This window comes from Bidens hawaiensis, unplaced genomic scaffold (genome assembly GCF_021521415.1).
Source record: "Bidens hawaiensis isolate Kalapana, Puna unplaced genomic scaffold, B.hawaiensis_p1.1 tig00022926_1, whole genome shotgun sequence".
Taxonomy (NCBI): Eukaryota; Viridiplantae; Streptophyta; class Magnoliopsida; order Asterales; family Asteraceae; genus Bidens; species Bidens hawaiensis.
In genome coordinates, this window is record NW_027493590.1 from 241099 (window position 1) to 262700 (window position 21602).

General features: G+C 37.2%; 1 protein-coding gene across 1 annotated transcript; it reads left to right on the top strand.

Annotated features, from left to right (window-relative positions):
* The first annotated feature begins 11510 nt into the window (after positions 1 to 11510).
* Positions 11511 to 15936, top strand: LOC143566618 (BEL1-like homeodomain protein 8). Its single transcript, XM_077053268.1, has 4 exons — positions 11511 to 12465; positions 13762 to 14141; positions 14221 to 14281; positions 15183 to 15936. Exons 1-4 carry the CDS (start codon positions 11539 to 11541, stop codon positions 15636 to 15638), a joined length of 1824 nt encoding a protein of 607 aa, XP_076909383.1. The 5' UTR covers positions 11511 to 11538; the 3' UTR covers positions 15639 to 15936.
* The last annotated feature ends 5666 nt before the right edge of the window (positions 15937 to 21602 follow it).

Genomic DNA, 21602 nt, shown 5'->3' on the forward strand with positions numbered 1-21602 from the left:
GAAAACGCGCCAGAGGAATGGATTCTCAACCCAAAATTCCCGGAGCAGAAGATCACAATTGGCGCAACGATATCAGACGACACGAGGGTGAGAATGAAAAGGTTGCTCACAGCATATATGTCGGTCTTCGCGTGGCAACACTCTGATATGACTGGGGTTCCGCGAGACCTGGCGCAGCATTCTCTAAACACCTTCAAGTCTGTAGAGCCAATTGCTCAAAAGAAGAGAATCATGGGGGATGAGAAAGCGAGGGCCATGAATGAGCAGGTTGAGGATTTACTGCGCGCAAACATCATCCGCCCGATACGATACCAGACATGGGTAGCCAATCCTGTGATGGTAAAGAAAAGTAACGGGTCATGGAGGATGTGCATTGACTTCAAGGACCTCAACAAAGCGTGCCCAAAGGATTGTTACCCCCTACCAAACATCGATGCAAAGGTGGACTCCGTGGCGCCATTCAAACTCAAATGTTTCCTGGATGCCTACAAGGGCTATCACCAGATTCAAATGGCACCACAAGATGAGGACAAGACCGCATTTAGAACCGACAAGGGTGTTTTTTGCTACACAAAAATGCCCTTTGGTTTGAAAAATGCGGGCGCCACCTACCAAAGACTTATGGATGCCATTTTCAACGAGCAAATCGGAAGAAACCTAGAAGTCTATGTGGATGATTTGGTGATCAAGAGCAGGGAGGAAAAGCAAATGCTCAAAGACATCGAAGAAACCCTTGGGCGCCTAAAGGAAGTTAACATGAAGCTCAATCCGAGCAAATGTACTTTCGGCGTACTAGAGGGAAAATTTCTAGGTGTAATGGTCACCAAGGATGGTTTCAAGGTGAACCCTGAGAAGGTGGAGGCCATCCTTGACATGCCCTCGCCATCCACCATGAAAGAAGTTCAGAAGCTGAATGGTAGATTGGTTTCAATCAACAGGTTCCTAGCGAACCATGCAAGCAAATCTACCCCATTTGTCAACACATTGAGAAACTGCTTAAAGAAAAGCCAGTTCAAATGGACTCCTGAGGCCGAACAAGCTTTCAGTGAGATTAAAGAATGTTTGATAAATCTGCCCGCGCTCACAGCTCCACTTCCTGGTGAAACTTTGACATTGTACCTATCAGCAAGAGAGCGCGCCATCGGCGCAGTATTATTGGTGGATCGCAAGGGAATCCAAACGCCAATATACTATGTGAGTCGGGTGCTGACAGATCCTGAAACGCGCTACTCCATCATGGAGAAGTTAGTTTTATCACTAACACACGCGTCGCGCAAGCTTCATAGATATTTCAATGGTCATCCCATTGAAGTTCTGACTGGTTACAACATCCAGCAAGTCTTGCGGCGCCCCGCGCTCTCGGGAAGGCTGACAAAGTGGGCGCTGGAATTAGGCTAGCACACGATCGCCTATAAGCCCCGTCCAGCAATAAAGGGACAAATCTTGGCTGATTTCATTGCCGAGGTCCCAGAAGGAAAAATTGAAGAGGCTCAGCGCGAGGTAGACCCTCCGCGAGCCAGCGATGAAGAAAGTGTTTGGAGATTGTTCACTGATGGAGCTTCAAACAACGAAGGGTCCGGCGCAGGCCTAAAACTGGTGGATCCAGAGAATCATGAATATACTTACACCATCAGGTTGGACTTCAAAAGCACCAACAATGAGGCTGAGTATGAAGCCTTGCTGGCTGGCCTGCGCATCGCGCACAAATTCGGGGTTAAAAAGCTAGAGGCCCATGTTGATTCATACTTGGTAGCAGCACAGGTCAATGGCCTTTATGATGCCAAGGAGAACACCATGCCTCTATATCTAGAGCAGGCGAAAAAGCTCATCGAGCAATTTGACTGCTTCAGAATCATTCATATTCCGCGCAGTGAAAACAAATCTGCAGACGCGCTGAGTAAGATGGCATCAACCAGTTTTGATCACTTTGGCAAAGATGTCAGGGTAGAAGTAATGAGCAACCCGTCGGTGGTAGCGAAGTCTGTCCTGGTAACTCATACAACCCCTTCATCATGGATAACTCCAATAATGGAATTCTTGAAGGAGGGAAAGGTACCAGATGATCGCGCGCAAGCGAGGAAGATAAGACACAAGGCGCAGAACTATGAACTGCTTGATGGTACATTGTATCGACGCTCTTATCTTGGGCCGCTCATGAAATGCCTAGATGCTGAGGAAGCAAGCTATGTGATCAGAGAGATACATGAAGGAATCTGTGGAATACATGCTGGCCCGCGCATGGTGGTTGCCAAGGCAATGAGCGCAGGTTACTATTGGCCTGGCATGTACTTGGACGCTCTAAAAGAGATCCAAAAATGCAAAGCATGTCAGAGCTACGCGCCAAACACCATGCGGCCAAAGAACAACTTGATTCCGGTGACCTCCGCATGGCCTTTCCACAAATGGGCAATCGACATTGTGGGTCCCCTACCGCAAGCGCCAGGGCGAGTAAAATTTTTGGTAGTGGCAGTAGACTATTTTACAAAATGGGTCGAGGCCAAGCCACTAGCAAAAATCACAGCCGAGGCGATGAAGCAGTTTATCTGGAGCCACATCATATGCCGTTTTGGCTTGCCCATGGAAATTGTGAGCGATAATGGCAAGCAATTCACTGACAAGAAGATATCCAGCTGGCTCAAGGAATTGCGCATCAACCAAATCTTCACTTCGGTATATCACCCTCAGGGGAATGGCCAAGTGGAGCGCGCGAATCAAAGCTTGTTAAATGGGCTGAAGAAAAGGTTGGAGGGAGAATCCCATTCGTGGGTTGAAGAGCTACCTAATGTCCTGTGGGCACACAGGACATTAAGCAAAACCAGCAATGGCGAATCCCCGTTCAGCCTAACCTATGGAACAGAGGCAATGATTCCAGCAGAAATTGGATGCCCATCCCATAGAGTGCTCATGATGAACAAGACTGATAACGAGCGCGAAAGGAGGTTGGATCTCAACTTACTTGAAGGGCGCAGAGAGGCGGCTATCATCAGTGAAGCCAAGTACAAGAAAAAGCTGGAAAAATATTACAACCAGCGCGTGAAAGAATGCCACTTCAAGAAAAATGAATTTGTCCTTCGAAACAATGAAGCTAGCTGCGCGATACCCCCGGGAAAAATGTCCCCCAATTGGGAGGGACCTTATCAAATCTCAGAAGAATTGGGGAAAGGCGCATATGCTTTAAAAGATTTGAATGGAAAGAAGATCCCGCGCGCATGGAACGCGGCACAGCTTAGAAAATGTTTCATGTAAATGTCAAGTTTGTAATCAAGGCTTTTTAAGCCATTATGAATATTGATACGCGCTATCTTCTATTAATGTGGATTCTATTACCTTTTGCATACATGTTTCACACCTCCCTTTATTAGTTTTGAGCAATATGACAACATTGTATTGACATTAAAACGAAATAAAACGAGGTAAAACATACATGCGCGAGCTTCAAGCTCAAACGCGTTAGGGAGTCTTAACTCTAAAGCGTCAGGGCCTTAGCCCAATTCTATTACCTTTCGCATACATGTTTCACACTTCCCTTTATTAATTTTGAGCAATATGATAACATTGTATTGACATCAAAACAAAATAAAACGAAGTAAAACATACATGCGCAAACGCGTTAAAGAGTCTTAACTCTAAAACGTCAGGGCCTTAGCCCAATAATGTGAGCCTTAGCTCAAATCACTCACAACATCCATCCTACATACTGCGCAGCCTGACCATAAAACACCTAAACACAACTAAGGCAGAGCAAATGCCAAAACATAGTTGTTAAGGTCTCAGGTCAAGGTCGCGCATAAAATGGTAATGGATATCTGAGCAACACACTGACGCGTAAGGCTAAAAAACTCATAATTCCATAAACGCGCGATAACATCGCGCAAAAGAGGAATAATGAAAGCGCCAAGACACGTGTCAACATAATCAAGATATGGCAAAGTCACTTACAATATGACAAGGGTTAAGTATAATAAATTCCTTACAACCTTGTTCTTATTCCAACGTGCAAGCATATCTTATATTCAACAAGCAAACATGCGATATAAAGACATGAATGGAAATGCGCAAGAGGCGAAGAAGGGAAAAACAGAATTTCATTCAAAAGCATTGAAATTTACAAGTTTACAAGATGAGATACAAACTACAAAAAAAAAAAAAAAAAAAAAAAAAAAAACATGAAGGGCTTCTCAAGTCTCCACGTTGACATCAGCCTCTTCATCATCCTCATCATCGCCCTCAGCATCTGGCGCAGCCTGCTCCTCATCATCTCCAAACTGACCGTAGTCAAGTTGTTCATCTTGTATGGAGACTTCTGGCGCAACAGTGTCAGGAGCGGATCATTTGGCCACGCCAGAGCCGCTAGCAACGCCAGTATTCGCCGCGCCATCATCGCCGCCGCCAGACCCCTCGCATTCGTCAAGTAATTTCTTTAGCGCGCCGAGGTCGGGCTGGTCAGCAAGCGCGGATATCTGCAAATCATAAGCAAAAATATGAGTACAAAAAGACTTAGAAAATAAGTCAAGGCAATCTCATTAAGGTTAAAATACCTGCGCAAGGATGGGAATGGGAGTGTTCATGTACTTCTCCCCCATCGCAGTCATTTCCGCGCAGGCAGCGTTGCTCTGATAAGGGTACTCGGATGGGTTCTTCTTCAACATGCCATATTCATAACCATCCGTGAACCCTTCAGCTCGGCCCACCAAGCGCGCGGCAGCGTTGCAATCCATCACCAGGGCCTGAAACTCGTTTGAGTATTTCATCGCGTAAGCGCAACGAGTCATGCCCTGTGAGATCAGCCAGTGGCGATCCTGCGCGAGGCCAGCAACAGACGTCTCGAGGGCAGGAACCTGAGAGTTTAATAACTCAACAGTTTCCTTACTCTTTTTTAGCTCCTCTTTGTCGGACGCTGCTGCAGCCAAGATTTCTTCTTTTTCCGCCCGCGCAGCATCAAGTGCTTCCTGGCTAGACGCTGCCGTCGCCAGGGCTTCATCTTTATCGGCCTGCGCGGCCGCCAGCTCCTTCTTCAGGCGCGCAACCTCACTCTCCAGTGAAGATTTTTCAGTGACAGACTGGACAAGAGCCTTGTCACGCGCCTCCGCCTCGAGCTCCAAGTCGCGCGCTCTGCGCGCGTACTTGGCAGCATCCGCCTCCGCCGCCTGCAGCTTCTCCCGCGCCGCCTGAAGCTCATGCCCGCGCTTCACGAAGGCGCTGTTGGCGCTGGCTCTGTTCTCACTGAGCTCGGCTTGGAGCTTCTCAGCTCTCTCGCGAGCATCAGAAAGATGCCAGGCAGACACCTTAGCCTCTTGCTTGGCTTCCGCAAGAGCATCACGTACTTTTACGTAATCAGAGCGAAGCTCTTGGGAGGCAGCAAAGAAGGCCGACCCAGCAAACATGTGATCGTTGAGCAGGTCGTCGCGAGCGCGGTCCTCCTGGAACCTCCTTTCAGATGGAGGCACAGCATGAGCCAGAATTCCGCACACACCCCCATGGACTGAAATGTGCTATCTTCAGTAATATTCCATCTCGGGCGGTAAGTGTGATCGGCTTCCTGCAAAAACAAAGAAATTATCTAAGTCATCAAAACATTAAGATGGAAGTCCGCGCAGCGGAACAAAAAATAACCTATACCTGCGGGGATGAAGCAGAAAAGTCATCGCCAGCCCTACGAGAAGGCTCCGCCGCGAAACCTCGTGGCGCAGCAGGGCTGGCGCGGGCGCCCGCGGAGTCTTCAGCTTCAAACTCCTCACCCTCCTCTGAAATAGGCCTCTTCTCCTGCGACCTAGAATCAAAATCGGTCTCGCGGGGAGGGCTGTGCGCAGGAGGAGGTGAGGGAGGTCTCGACGCCGCCAAGTCAGCGCGCAAGACGGCCTCCTGCTCCTTAGTAATGCCAATGAGGGGAGATTCATCGCATGCAGGAGCAGGAGCAGATCCAACGGCGCTGGGAACGGCGCCAGGAGTGACGCCAGAAGCTTGTGCACCAGCTACGGCTTCTATGAAAAAATCAACAACAAGAAATGGTTCAGGACTTGATCTAAAAGAGTCAGAAAATAAGAGCGCAATACGTACCTTGGCGCAACTCCGTTCGCGCAGCAAACATCGCCATGAAGTCCATTTTACCCTTCTTTGAGGGTAAAACGGGGGACTTCGAAGCGACCTCCGGCGCAGCCTCGGCATCTTGTTGCGCTGTCGCCGGCTCTACAAACATTTGAGTAACACAAGATTCATTAGTAATCCTATAAGGATCGCGCTAATAGAAACATAAAGGATAAGCAAAGTTTACCTGTCGCGGGCGTTTCCGCCGCGCGAAGGGAAGAGGTAGCGGCACCATGCCTCAGGTGGACAGGAGGTCTGCCCACTTTTATAGGCAGGGAAGACAAGGAAACCTTGGTGGTAAACTCTTGGGTTTTCCCAAATCCCACCGCCTGAGTAGGAGGGTCCTGAACAACAGGGGCATCATCCTTCTTCTGCTTCTTACTGGCCCCTGCGCCAGTTTTCCCCTTAGCTTTACGCTTTAGTTGGGGCGCCTCCTCTTCCTCCTCCTCTTCCGCGAGCTCCAGCTCGTAGTTCTCCAGCGCATCTACAATACATGCAACAGAAGTGTTAGCAAAATTTGGTATTATAGAGGAAAATGCATAAGTACAAAGGCTTACCAGGCGCATCGCTGTCGAAGACAAATCCCAGATCAACAGGGATGAACATGTCATCAAAGCGATCCGGGAAACCAACCTCCCCAGCGCCAAGCGCGACGGAGCCACCCTCCATGTGCTCATCATAGGCAGCATGGATATACTCCTTGGTGACTGCACAAAACAAGTCAAATGAGTTCAGCAAAAAGAATTATATTCGCGCAGAAGTAAAGCAATGAGATAAAACTTACATAACCCGTCGACTTGGATAACGGGCTCAAGCGCGCTGTCCGCCCACCTCTTGCTCATACCAACCCCCACCAGCGCCTCCTCACAAATGTTCTTGGCGGGGGATGGTTCAGCGGTCAGCTTATTAACCCAGGCGCCAGTTGGGTTCTTGAGGACACCCACATCCGCAGGCGTAGAAGAAATCGAGCGCATGGTCATACGGATGGGGATCACACCAGCCCTTATATAGAAAAACCTCTCAGACCAGTCATGAAGGCTCTTGAATGAAACAGTGGAGCACTTCACTTTCTGACTGCGAGGAACGAAGGAGAACCAACTGTCTTGGATCTTGGGCTTGTAAAAATACTGAAAGCGCTGAGGGGTGGGCTCCTCGCGCTGGGATTTGCACATGAACTCAAAGTGAGTCATGCGCACAAGTCCAAACGGATGGACTTGGGATATATGAATCCCATAAAACTGAAGCAGTGCACCCACAAACCTTGTCATCGGGAGACGAAGGTTGCAGTGGGTGAAAAAATGGCTATATAGGGATATATAGCCGGTAGGCGGGTCCGCCGCCGTTTGCCCGGCCACAGGCAACATGCAGCCAAACAGGGTGGGAAAACCCTGAGAGGCGATAAGGCTGTCAAGATCAGCCTGCCTCAATTTGCAGGGGATTTCATTCCACCTCTTCACCGCCTTGGTCCTCCCTACCTCCTCCGATGAGCCCTCAGCAGCCTTCTTCCCCTTGCCGGTCTTCTTCAATGTAGACATTACTAACGATTTTCTACGGCAATGTATGGGGGTGATTGTGTCGTCTGAGCTATCAGACATACAACGGTGACAAAGAACAAATGATGCTCCTGAACAACAGATATTTGGGAAGCAGAACAAAGATAATCAGAAGACAAAGAAAGAAAAGCTCAGAAGAATGAACAAGAAGATGAAGGATAAAAAAAATCTAAGGGCTGGCTTTTATAGGCCCAGGAGAGAGAAATTTTGGTGCTGAACGGACTTCACGAGCCCCCACTCGTAGGATTAAGCCACTACGAGCGCGACACGTGTCCCTGACACTGTGTGAGGGGACATGAAAGGAAACTATACGGCTGCTGCCAGAGTTCACGCGCCACCACTCGCAGGAACGGACCAACGCGAACGCGACACGTGTCCCTGACAGCATGTGAGGGGACACGAAAGGCAACTGTAGCACCTCGAGCACACGAAAGGCCTGACACGTCTCCATCACTGGCCCACGTCAGCAACAACCAACCACGTCCAGGGACGATTCGTTTGCAACCAAGAGGATAAAATTTCGCGCAACGGTGAATAATAAGAAGAAAAAGACAAAACACCTATTAACAGAGCAAAATATTTAGTCTAACATCTATCTTACCTCGCTCGCGCGAGACAAGACACACATTAGACTGGGGGGGCTTGAAGAGGTATGTACCCGCCTCAACACGGAGCAAGGCGGGTCAACCCACAAGATAAAGACAAGAAGCTTGAAATCAAGACATTATGAAGGCACTAAGCCAAAACCTATGCGCATGGCGCATACCACACATGCTCAGGCATCATATGCCCAGGCACCACACATGCTCAGGCATCATATGCCCAGGCACCACATATGCTCAGGCATCATATGCCCAGGCGTCACATATGCGCGCGGCGCATCAGCGCGCGGCGCATATCACATCTGCGCATGAAACATCTGCGCGTGAGAATAAAGAGAAGACCTCGCGCATCCTCAGGATTGGCGCGTATCACACATGCACATAATCAACCTCATCCTTATCCAAATCAGGATTAGGGCAACCCTGATTGTGCACGTCAGACAACCTTCCAGAAGGTATCTTTTTAAGGAATAAGAATATGCTGATGTTGACAGCTGCCAAATGAAAGATCGACAACTCAGCATGACACATGTGCTACCACGTGATTACAACCAATGAGAAAGCGCCAGGTGTCCCAGAGGACACGTGGCGCAGAGCGATTGGAGGAGGCCAACAAGGCTGAGCCCAATCAGTGGAAACCCTAGCACTATAAATACAGCATCAACTCCACAAGGAGGGACACTCAATCATTCACAGTTACAGCCAGTAACATACATTCATTTCACATTCAATCATATTCAATTACATTCAATCAGACAGTTACATCCAGTAACACAACCACACAGAGTATTCAGCTATTAAGCAATACTCTCCAGAATTCCTTACTCTCACATATTATTATCTTCTCCACAAATACTTATTCTCACACCGGAGGGTTACCCCAAAGAGGACCCCTCTGTCCCTTTCTGAGGGGTAAGTTGACGGTGCTGTTCATTTTGTAGGTGGAAGAACCCAGATCCAAGAGAAACCATCGGTGAAATAGTCTAATCATACCCGAGGAAAGTAGATCGTCTACCAGTGAGTCGATCCACGCTTCTTCACTCATAAACCCATAAGGCCACTATAATTTATTTTTAAAACTACTATTATAAAAACTCAAACACCATATATAATTATAATATCCTCCTTGTGCCATAAGCCATAACTCCATAAGTATCAATAAGTTTCAAGGATACCTTTTAAAAATCAATCTTCCTTTTATGATAAGATAATACTTAATATCACACACACGTGTGCCTAAATAAACAAATACACGTATAAATTTAGTTGTAGTCTATGCAAGTGTAAATTGACTTCAAAGCATAAGTTCTAAATCACAACTTGCATCCTCACAAATAGATAAGTGCAAGTAAGCTTTCAGTTGGTAATATTTTTCTTTAATACCTTTCATTATTAATAAAGTATCATTTTCTATGTGTATACATCATAACCAAATCTTTAAATCCTAAAAAATTTCACTTAAATTCCAATTAAGTTATCAAAAAATTCTAAATAAATCCATTATATCTTTTAAATGACTACCAAAAAGAGAATTCTCTGTATTCTTTCGTACATGGTGATTCAATGACAAAAGGCTATTAAAAGCTGGCCTAACTCAGCTGTACGAAACCATTAAGTATCTTCAAGTTATATTCAGTTTCGAAAGAAGCCAGCTGCCCAAAAGCCTACTTATAGTAAAACCTAAACATACTCGAGATAAAAAAAACATTAAAATCTTAGCTTTTCTCCATCAAACCATCCATACCTACCGAACCAAAAGTGTTGTATGTGAAAATCAAGCAAGAGTTTCAAAATTTTTCTATATTATTTAATTACAATACTAAAAATTGGCAAGTAAATGTTATCAAGTAGTCCAATAAATAGACGTCAAATTCATGTGGGCCCTACACATATAATGTCACTTTCATAATAAAATGGCCGACTAGGGGGCAATTTAGTATTTTTACAACCCAATAGGTCTGTAACACACACACAAGATATCTAAAAACTAAAAAGCCAACTGCACTTCTCACTTAATTATCACCTTCGCAATCATTGTCCTCAACACACTCTTACTTCCACCACCACCACCACCACCACCCACCGTTCTCTCCGCCGTTATTAACATTCTCCGGCTAGTAAACGTCACCTACTTCATCTCATCTCATACTTCAGGTGATCCTTTAACTTTTAACTTGTTACTAAATCTTTATATAATATTAAAAGCTTTATTAAATTATTTAAACCTTTTAAAGCTTTTAGGGTTTTCAACAGTAGTGAATAAAACCGACGGTTATGGTTAAGTAAATATGATTAACTGACTATTCGGTTATGGTTATGATCACGGTCAATGTGTCATTGTTAACTGACTTTAACTTAAACTGAACTAAACCTACACGTTTTGTATGGTTGTGTTTTTCAAGGTTTTATACATTTATTTGTATTTTATATATATATATATATGTATTTCAGTTTCGAATATTTAAATTTATGCCGTACTTATTTATAACATAGCTTGGAACACTTTAACCAAGTTTGGAACAAGTGTATATTTTTGTGTTTTTCAAATTTTTATATATTTATTTCTTTTTTTTTTTATCTAGGTATTTTAGCTTTGGACATTTAAATTTATGTTGTGATTCTCTATAACGTAGCTTGGAAAATTGTTACCAAGTTTGGAACCGGCGTATTTCAGGTTTGAAACCTTCTAATAAGGTTAGAACACAGTAACCAAACCATTTTAAACTAGAATAAAATAAAAGAAAATTTTAAAAAATAAAAAGTTAATACAATGGACAATTATTTTGACCACTGATCATGGTTATGATCATGGTGAGTGTCTTCGTTGACCGAAACCAAATCGAACCTTTTATGTTTGCGTTTTTCTAAATTTTATAGATTTATTTCCATCTTTTACACTTTTCCATATTCCAGCTTCGAAAATTTAAATTTATGCCGTAATTGTCTATGGCGTAGCTTGGAACGCTGTAATCAGAGGTTGGAACTGACATATTTCAACTTTGAAACTTTATAATTAAATAATGAGCTTGGAACACCGTAACCGAACCATTTTCAACTAGTACAAAAGAGTAAAAAATAAAAGCTAAACAATAAAAAATACATATGAACAATAAACCTACGGTTAACGGACTATTCAGTTATGGTTAAGCAATCTTCTACAACCGAAGCTTGGCTATGTAACCAAACCAATCCGAACCGAGTTTTGCACGCCTCAGCTAGTTTTAATATGACAAACTCATATTTTTAACTTTTTTTATGCAGGAAAAACAACTGTTAATCTGTGTAATACTGTGAATTCAATGGACACGAACAGCTTGAGAATGGAATCACATGTAGCACAGAAACTCCGGCGACATAAACTGCGATTTCAGCAAAACTCGGATGACCCGACCCACCAACATTTACCACAAGACTCACATTTACCCGTTTCATATGACCCGAATGCATTATCTCCAGAAATGCTTAATTCCATTAATGCAATGTTACATCCTCACCATACTTTTATAGATCAAGAATCTTGTTCTAATAATAATAATAATAATAATAATAATGGTAATGGTAATACTAATAATAATAGTTGGAGTGTTGGTATGATGAATATGGAACAAAGTTGTAACATTCAAGAGTTACAAAATATTAATGAACACAAGATTTGTTCACCATATTACCAAAATGGGCTTCAAGAAGTTGTGACTAACGCGACGGGCGTGACGCGTGTTCATCAAAGGAACAATCTTTTGGAGTTTAATCAATTAGGGTTTGTGAACAGGAATAATAATGATCATGTTACACAAGGGTTATCTTTATCATTATCGTCGGTTTCGTCTAATTTGAACCTGCATTCGGGTCCAAAAACGTTGAAAGTTGAGCAAGTAACGTGTTTGGACCCGAAACAGTTGATGGGTATGGCTTCTTTTGCTCATCGGGCGATGGGCCCACTTGGGCCGTTTACGGGTTACGCTACGATTCTTAAGAACTCGAAGTATTTGGCACCCGCACAAGAGTTGTTGAGTGGGAGTTGTGATGTTGGGGGTGATCAAGCATGTGACAACACACACAAGGTTCTTGAAGAAGAAATGAGTCGTGTTTCGGGCGAGTTGGGGGCATCGTTTTCAACAATGTATGGTACGAATGAAGACGTTGCTGGCCGGAGTAGCTCGTTTTCCGATTCGTATTTGCCGGAGTTTCATCAAAAGAAGGCCATGTTAATATACATGCAAGAAGAGGTATTAATCTAGACTTTATTAATTTATGAGTATTTAAATTTTGTGGTTAATGATTAGTCTTTGTAAGTTATTGGTTTAAACTTTAAAGGGTGATAGGTTTGATTATATGATTTAGTGTATTCACTTTGAATAAGCTACCTCAAACTAATAATCAAAAAACTGATTAGTTTACTCTAATGATAAGTTGTATCTAAATTCTAAACACATTGTGTGATTTATATTTATGAAAACATGGGGTGAGATCCGGTACTAATAAAATTAAAATACTAAATATACAAATAACTAGAGTAATTATGTTATAAAAAATAATATAGTGTAATAATAATAATTACTCTAGTTCAAAAGTTATAGTGCTATTTGTACAATTCTAACGATAGTACGTGATTTATTTATATGAAAACACGGGTTTGATCCGATACAAATAAAATTAAAATACTAAACATACAAATAACTAGAATTAGTTATGTTATAAAAATAATATATTGTAATAATAATTATTCTAGTTCAAAAGTTAGAGTGTTATTTCTACACTTCTAACGATAAAAGTAATTTGTATTTGATCCAACCCCTGAAAACATAATACCCCCATTAAAGGTTATTGGTAAACATGTTTTATGCGGTTTCTTTGACATTCTTTATAATATTTTGTGATTCCATACATGCATCTAGGTATTCCGCAATTATGTGTTATTTATATTCTTTTTTTTTCGCAAACGGTTTACATTTAGGTATTTCGCATTTTGTGTTATTTATATATTTTTTTCGCAAACGGTAAATGCCGAACAATGATTTGCAAAGTGAGTAGTACAATTATATTATATATACTAATATATGCAATTAGGATGATTGTTGGTCATAACTTTTGTTGTAACTTGTAAACAATTATCTTTGACATGTGTTGCAAATGGTCCATAGTCACGAGATAGTTGTAGCATATTTGTACAAAGACTACAATACCAATTTTGAAATAACCTCAACGTAACGAACTCGCGCTTTTAATATTTAAAAGGAGAAATTTTGGAAGGTCTAAAAATCTAACAAGATGCATGGATTATATAAAAAGGTCAAATTAAACCTACTTTAAACTGTAGTTACCCCACTATATGTTCACTTTATAAGTCCTTAATCTCAACATAATTGAGATTTCACATGCTATGTTTTCCATCCCATCAAACTTTTTGTTACAAAAAAGTCGACACGATTAAAGTGTCACTAGAACTATCGTTAGTGACGCTTTTGTAATAATTTGATACTCATGTTTAGAACTTTAGATGAATTTTTTTATGTTTCATAAAGGTATGCAAAAGATACAAACAATATCATCAACAGATGCAAATGGTGGTTTCGTCTTTTGAAACAGTTGCGGGACTTACTTCAGCGACACCTTACGTTTCTTTGGCTTTGAAGTCGGTTTCGCGACACTTTCAGTTTGTCAAGAATGCCATTTCCGAACAACTTGCGCAAATGAAGAAAACCTTTGAAGATTTGTGTTCTCCAAGTAGAACTTTTGATGCTAATAATGCAACCGACTCGTTGAGGTCTATGGAACATGGGTTTCAAAGACATGGGAAATCTAGTGATGGAATCCAACATCCGGTGTGGCGGCCTCAACGTGGCCTTCCTGAACGCGCTGTCTCGGTTTTGAAAGCTTGGTTGTTTGACCATTTTCTTCACCCGTAACGCTCTATACTTCATGAATAGTTAGTTCCATTTTCAACTGTATGATATAATTTTTTTAAATTTTATTTTGTCTAGGTATCCTTCGGATGCAGACAAGCATATGTTGGCAACCCAAACCGGATTAACCCGAAATCAGGTTAGAACTTGGTTTAATATGCACAAATATATAACACTTTTTTTTTATTTATGTTTAGGTGGTTTGGCAAATGCAAATGGTTTTTGAATTTATGTTGATTTATAGCAGTCCCATGTTGAGGGCAAACTAATAACTTATTAATTTTCTTTTATAATTTTTTTTTTCAATAATTCATTTATCATAAATTTTATTTTTTTATAACAAATAATTTCTAGCTTTTTAAAACAATCCAAATACATAGTTGTTACATTTTAAGTAATTAATAATATATAGAATGTCAATAAAAATACTAGATTGGACAAACTAAACATCATAACTTATTAGTTTTCTTTTATAATTTTTTTTCAATAATTCATTTAATTATCATAAATTTTATTTTTCTTAACAAATAATTTCTAGCTTTTTAAAACAATCCAAATACCTAGTTTTTACATTTTAAATAATTAAGAATGTCAATAAAAAAAACTAGATTTCAGATTTTTATAATAAAATATATATTTTATTAAAAACTAGATTCACATAGTTTTTACATTTTAAGTAATTAATAATACATAGAATGTATATAAAAAAAACTATATTTCAGATTTTTATAATAAAATATATATTTTATTAAATACTAGATTCACATAGCTTTTACAATTTAAGTAATTAATAATACATAGAATGTCAATATAAAAAAACTAGATTTCAGTTTTTTATAATAATATATATATTTTATTAAAAACTAGATTATTTCAAAATAAGGCATTTTTCACATATAGGATAATATTTTTAAACATAAAGAAATATTTTTTTTGTCTTATAAATAAAGTTCACTCTCTCAACAAGTATTAATATAGCTGTCGTTCTAAAAAAACATATTGCGGTCTAAATAACATACTTTCAATGGTGGTTAACATAGGTTTCAAACTGGTTCATAAATGCTCGTGTGCGCATATGGAAGCCGATGGTTGAAGAGATCCACACCCTCGAAACTAAAGGCTTAGCAGACTCGACCGCAAACAAACCTCTAACCGACGGTCAAGACACAAGCCGCGTGAACACGGGGTCAATGACAAACAAGCAACAACCCGAGTGTTTAAGGACTTCCGGAGCCTTAACCATGATCAATAGTCAAAATGAACCAAACGAGCAACTATGGGACCACGGGAAACGGATCGCTCAAGCCACCATGGACCGGTCGTTTGCGAACATGGTGCCTTACCCACGAACCGCGTTTGAGGCGGGTGGGGTGGGGCCCGTTTCGCTTACGTTGGGGTTATGGCAGAACGCGGAACATGTGCAACAGATGCAGCAACATGAGCATCAGTTTAGACAGCATTTTGGTGGTCAGTTGATTCATGATTTTGTGGGTTAGTTTTGTAATTCTACTAGGATAAAAAAAAAATACCATATAGCATCAAGATATTATATAAGATGCAAAAGTTGTATTTTTAAGAATTTAATTAAGAATTTAATTTCTATGGTTTATGTTTTGTTTTAGAAACCTTAATATTTGATATTGTAGAGTTCTAGATTGTGTATAAGGTATGGTGTTTAGTGTTTACAAACCGTTGAAACCGACTGCAGTGTCTAAACTACAAGAAGTCGCCAAGTCGGCTGGTTTGCGATCCAAGGGGTCCGGTTTTGATGGTTTGGTTTGGAGTGTGTATTGATGTATATGATTATAGCTTTTTATCATTTAGACTTTTAGTACATGCTATTGATTTAGTATTACATCATATTCTTTACAAGTACCCATGTATATACTAAAACAATCTACACTCAAATCATAAACATATGCATGTAAATATACAATTCTTCTGTCTTCGAGAAACTCTTATAAGTTTGGGGTCTGGGATGAGGAAAAAAACGGGTCCCTTAAATCGTGTTATAATTATGTGCGAGACAACTTTACCAACAGGGTTACCTTTCAAAAACCCAAACTCGACCAAAGCAAACAAAAAATTAATAATAAAAAAGTTATTAAAATGACTCGTATAAAACAAAAATAAAAGTCATTTTTTTCTTATTAAAAAATAAAAAGAACACCACATATAGATAGAAATTAAAATTGAACCTATGTCTTTTGATTCATTGATCTAACACTTTTTTCATTCAATCAATGAATCATTTTGTTAGTTTTTGTTTTAAAATAAAATTATATATAAAACATAAACATTTTTTTAAATAATTGTGAGGCTCTCGAGAGAGCGGGCCCATCACGCTCCTCGTCTTTCCTTTGGGCTGGGCCTGTAAATATATAATTATGTCATAATCTATGCAAATTATCAAATGGGCCACCTTTTCCCTTTTGCGTACGAGACATTAATCTCCGCATAATAGATTATTTTCTCTCATTTACTTTATGAGTAAAATTTATATATTCTTTGAGATTCTTTGATCCCATTTGACTATTTACTTGCAACCCTATTAAAGTAGATTCCAACCGAAGCTTGATCCTAGATTTCAAGGTGTATAATCATTTCACATGTATCCATATGAATGCATCACCACTTTGGTGGGATGGTAAAGGCTTTGGCCTTTGGATGAGAGGTCCAGGGTTCGATTCCTGGTATTGGCGGTATAATGTAAATAGTAGGAGGAAAGCTTGAACATTCAAAAAAAAAAAAAAAATGTGTGTTCTTCAAATTTAGAGATTCTCACTGCTCCACTTTGACTAGACTATATTGTCTTAATCGGGTCTACACCGACTTTAGGGTTCGGCTTGGGCGTTCACCCGGGAAACCATACCGTTGGCTGCCACTTGACAGTCATTGTGTAGATAGAATATATTTTGTTATTACTATTTTCCTTGCATTGAACATATATGTATTAGGAAACAAAGTTGTATATGTTCTCAATTATAATTAGTGTAAATAATCGTTCATTCAAGCTTACATGCGAGTGCATACTTAACCCAAAAGCCAAAGTCTATTTCTTGTCATGCGACACACATGTAAAATAGGGTGTGTATGAGTCAGTTTGGGTTTGGTTTTCTGCTCAAGTTGAACCAAAACCAAAAGTTCGGGTTATGAGTTTTTAAAACCGGTTCTTTTTCTAATTGGAAGGTATTTTAAATTTAATCTAGCATGGATGTTTGAAAAGCTAATTTAGCTCCAACTTATTTTGAAACCATCAACTAGATTTATAAATTAACAGAAAAGCTTAATTTTTTTTTCTAGTTTTTTACTTTAGTTTATTCGAAAAAAATGAATAAATTATTGATGCTTGTTATTCCATAGCTAATGGACAATCTTTATTCAACCAATAGTGGGTGTCCTGCTATTCTGGCAGGGTTTATATTGCTTTAGCATAATTCCATACACAAATAGCCCAAATTGGATTGGTGATGAGATGCATGAGACTTTATATTATGAAAACTTCTAAAACAAACAAATTATTTAAACAGTAAAAGTGAAATATTATTCATTTCTCCTTAAAGACATGAACAATTTTGGTTATATCATATGTTTTACACATAACACATGTATAAGTCATATCATACGCAACTATGTCGAGTATTTAACGCATATATAGTACTGCTAGGTTAAAAACCCGTGTGCTACACAGGCTGGAAAATTAAAATGATATAATTAAGAAAAACATATTTGTTTGTTATGATTGTAATAACATATATTACATGTAATAACGGAAAAGTGGAAATTTACGTTTGTTATTTAAAAATCTTTGAAAAACTTATTCTTTACCAACCAAAAAAACCCTACTATACTAAACCAAAAGAGTTCAAGTCACATCTTAGCAACACGCTAATTTCCGTTGAATACAAATACTCCAAAACCTACCAGATACTCATTCATCACAAATTCCATATGTACTGCTTAAAGATTAGGGACTTGCTCCATTACTATGGAGTGGAACCAATTTATAGGAAAACAATCATAACTATTATATAAACCTAAGAAATTTCTCTTAACATTTTGGAAGGATATTATTCATTTTTTCTCTTGCGATGATATTGTATCATATTAGTTGCTTACTATGGTATATACCCGCGTGACACGCGGGTGGAATAAATTGTCACTAAATATAATCAACTTAAACATCAATTTAAACAAACATAATGTTTCTTTAACTATTAAAACTTAATAGATTTACATTGTCACTAAACACATCACCATACCAACCAAAAAGTAATAGATTTACATTGTCTTAATATTAAAACTTTCAAATTATAGGAAGTTAATTTAAACATAACAAACATAATAAATTTAAACAACAAATTCAAGCAACACAATACTTCTTCAAACTTTCGGACCAAAACGTTAACAATTTACATTGTCTAGATCTTAAAAGTCAAAAGTTACAATAAGTTAATGTACATCGAACAACCAAAAAGCATCAACAAAAGACATAAACATGTACGTTCACATTAAACCACCATCAACTTCTTTAAAAAACTCATTTTGCTTCACCACCTGAAAATATAATAAAACATTAGCATCAATATTAAATATATTTAATAATGAGTAACATTTGAACATTAATAAAGTTGTTTTTATTAAAACAAAATAACATACAACAACAAAAAAAGTATAAAGACAACATAAAACATCTTTCTAACTTAAACCATTAAACCAAAAACATATATCAATAAAAATCTCTTTTTGCCATAATTTTATACATAACAAATTTGATACTCATTTAAAACAACCCATTTTGAAATATTTTCAAAATAGTTAGAAAATATAAAAAAATTGGAAGTAGTCAACTTCAAAAAATTATGATTTTTTTTAGTTTTGACCAATCTTGCAACAAACTTTTAAATCAATGACATTAATATTTTGTTAAACTTGCAAAACATAAAAACGATTTACAAGACATTAATATTTTGTTAAACTTGCAAAACATAAAAACGATTTACAATAAATGAATTTTCAAATAACTTTGGAAATATTAAAAAAATTTATGTTGACTTTGAAAATGTTTAAAGGTGAAAAAATATGATACAAAAATATATATACCATATATACATGTATTTTAATAAAAATAATATATTAAAAACGTGAAAATTAATTGTTATATTTAAATGAAAATATTATTAAACACATTACTAACGAACGTATATGAATATCCCGTACAAACAGAAAATGTAATAAACACGTATTTAAGATATTGACATTTTATGTTGAGTATATATTAGGAAAATGAATTAAATTAGAATATATTAAATGGTCGGTCAACAATATTAAATAAAGTTATTAACTTTAAAAATTTTAGAAAACACCGACCCACATTATAGTCAATTCCAAAAATAAATAAATAATACTCAACTTATTTATTTGAAATTCGTATTAATTTGAATACACATAAAAAATAATAATTATAAATAATGACTTTAAACTTTATTATATGATTTGATTAAATTATAATATAAATTGTTATTTAAGTTATAAATCGGTTTACCAAAATTGTTAAACGAAATTTGTTATAGTCAAAGATCCTAAATACAAAAAATATTACAAAAATCATGGCATAATGTAATCTTGAAATTATTACTTTTTTAGTCGATTCATAATTAATATTATTTTACTACAGTCAAATAAATATGCATTCAATTTTGTTAAAAACTCATTATCATTAATTATGATATTTATGTCTAATTATAAATTGGTCAAACATATAAGATAGGAAAATTGTGGAGATTGAAAACTAATAAACAATTAATATTGACAATGGAAACAAAAAATTTTTATAACCAACTGTAATATATTTTTTTTAGAATTCAAATTCAAATAATATTTCGAATTTTTATAGTGCATTAATTGTTACAGTTTCCATAACCAAATGATGACACCCATTAGCATTAATTGTGACATTTATACCTCATATACATTGGTCAAACAAAAACAAAAAAGATGGAAATGTGTAAATGTTAGAAAATATAATGTATCTTATAATATAATAAAATAATAATGTTTTAAGTCAAATATATTGAAATATAAAAATGGTAAGGAGTAAATGTTATTATTTCTGTCAAAATAAGATGTAATAACTAATTAGAAAGGGTAATAAATTAATAATAACAAAATTACTAAAATTATAATAATTATTATAAATTATAGAGATTATCATTAATAAATAGATAAATAAAAGATACAAAAATAAAATTTTTCTTTAATACATCGGTTCTAATTAAAATATATTAAATGGACAAAACCAACAACTATATATGATTGATTATATGAAAATCAAATAAATTACATGAATTGTGAAAAATAAAATACATGAATAATAATAAAAATATACATCAATATTAAACAAAAAATAAGATATCTTATCAACAAATCTTCAACCCATGAAATTAGCTATATCAAGTTGGGAACATAACCTGAAATGAGAAAATTAAATATTAAAATTCGTTTTACAGATAATAAATTTTAATCGTGGTAATGTTACATGTTATGAAATATTTACCCAGTAATTCATAAATTCAACTTTAATTTAAATTTGAAAATTTATAAATTTTAAATAACATCGTTTTAGAAATAATAAATTTTAGTGATAGTAATTTTAGACATTATGAATGTTTGTTTAATCAGCCATTTAAAAAGTTCAACTTAAAGTTAAATTGAATTTTAATGTTTGACCAGACAATTTAAAAATGTTTGACCAATTTAAACGTTTGACCAACAATTAAATAAAAAAATCAACTTTAATTTAAATTTGGAAATTTAAACTTTTTAATCAAATCGTTTAACTTACCAACTTAAACGTTTGACCAACAATTAAATAAAAAAATCAACTTTAATTTAAATTTGGAAATTTAAACTTTTTAAATCAAATCGTTTAACTTACCAACTTAAACGTTTGACCAGCAATTAAATAAAAAATCAACTTTAATTTAAATTTGGAAATTTAAACTTGTTAAATCAAATCGTTTTAGAAAATAATAAATTGTAATGATGGTAAGTTTAAACGTTTTGGAATATTGACTTACCATTTACAAATTTCAAATTTAACTTAAATTTGGAATTTAAATTTCGAAATTGTAATCGTTTTAGAAATAAAAAAAAAGTAATCGCGGTAATGATATATGTTATGGAATGTTAAACCACTGATTTACAATTTACTGTTGGCCTTACCGGAAAAAGAATAATGATAATGCCCATGGATGAAACTTTTTATTTGGAACCTAGAAGAACAACATGTAAAAGAAAAATACAGGAAAAATATAAAACTTCAAATAAATATAAAACAACCATTGTTATAGGTATAACACATGAACCAAAAAACTTACCAAAAAAACGTAAAAAAGGAGAAATATTAGCTTAATCGCCGTTTTTGATTTAGAACCTAAACTGATTTTTAAAAAATTAGT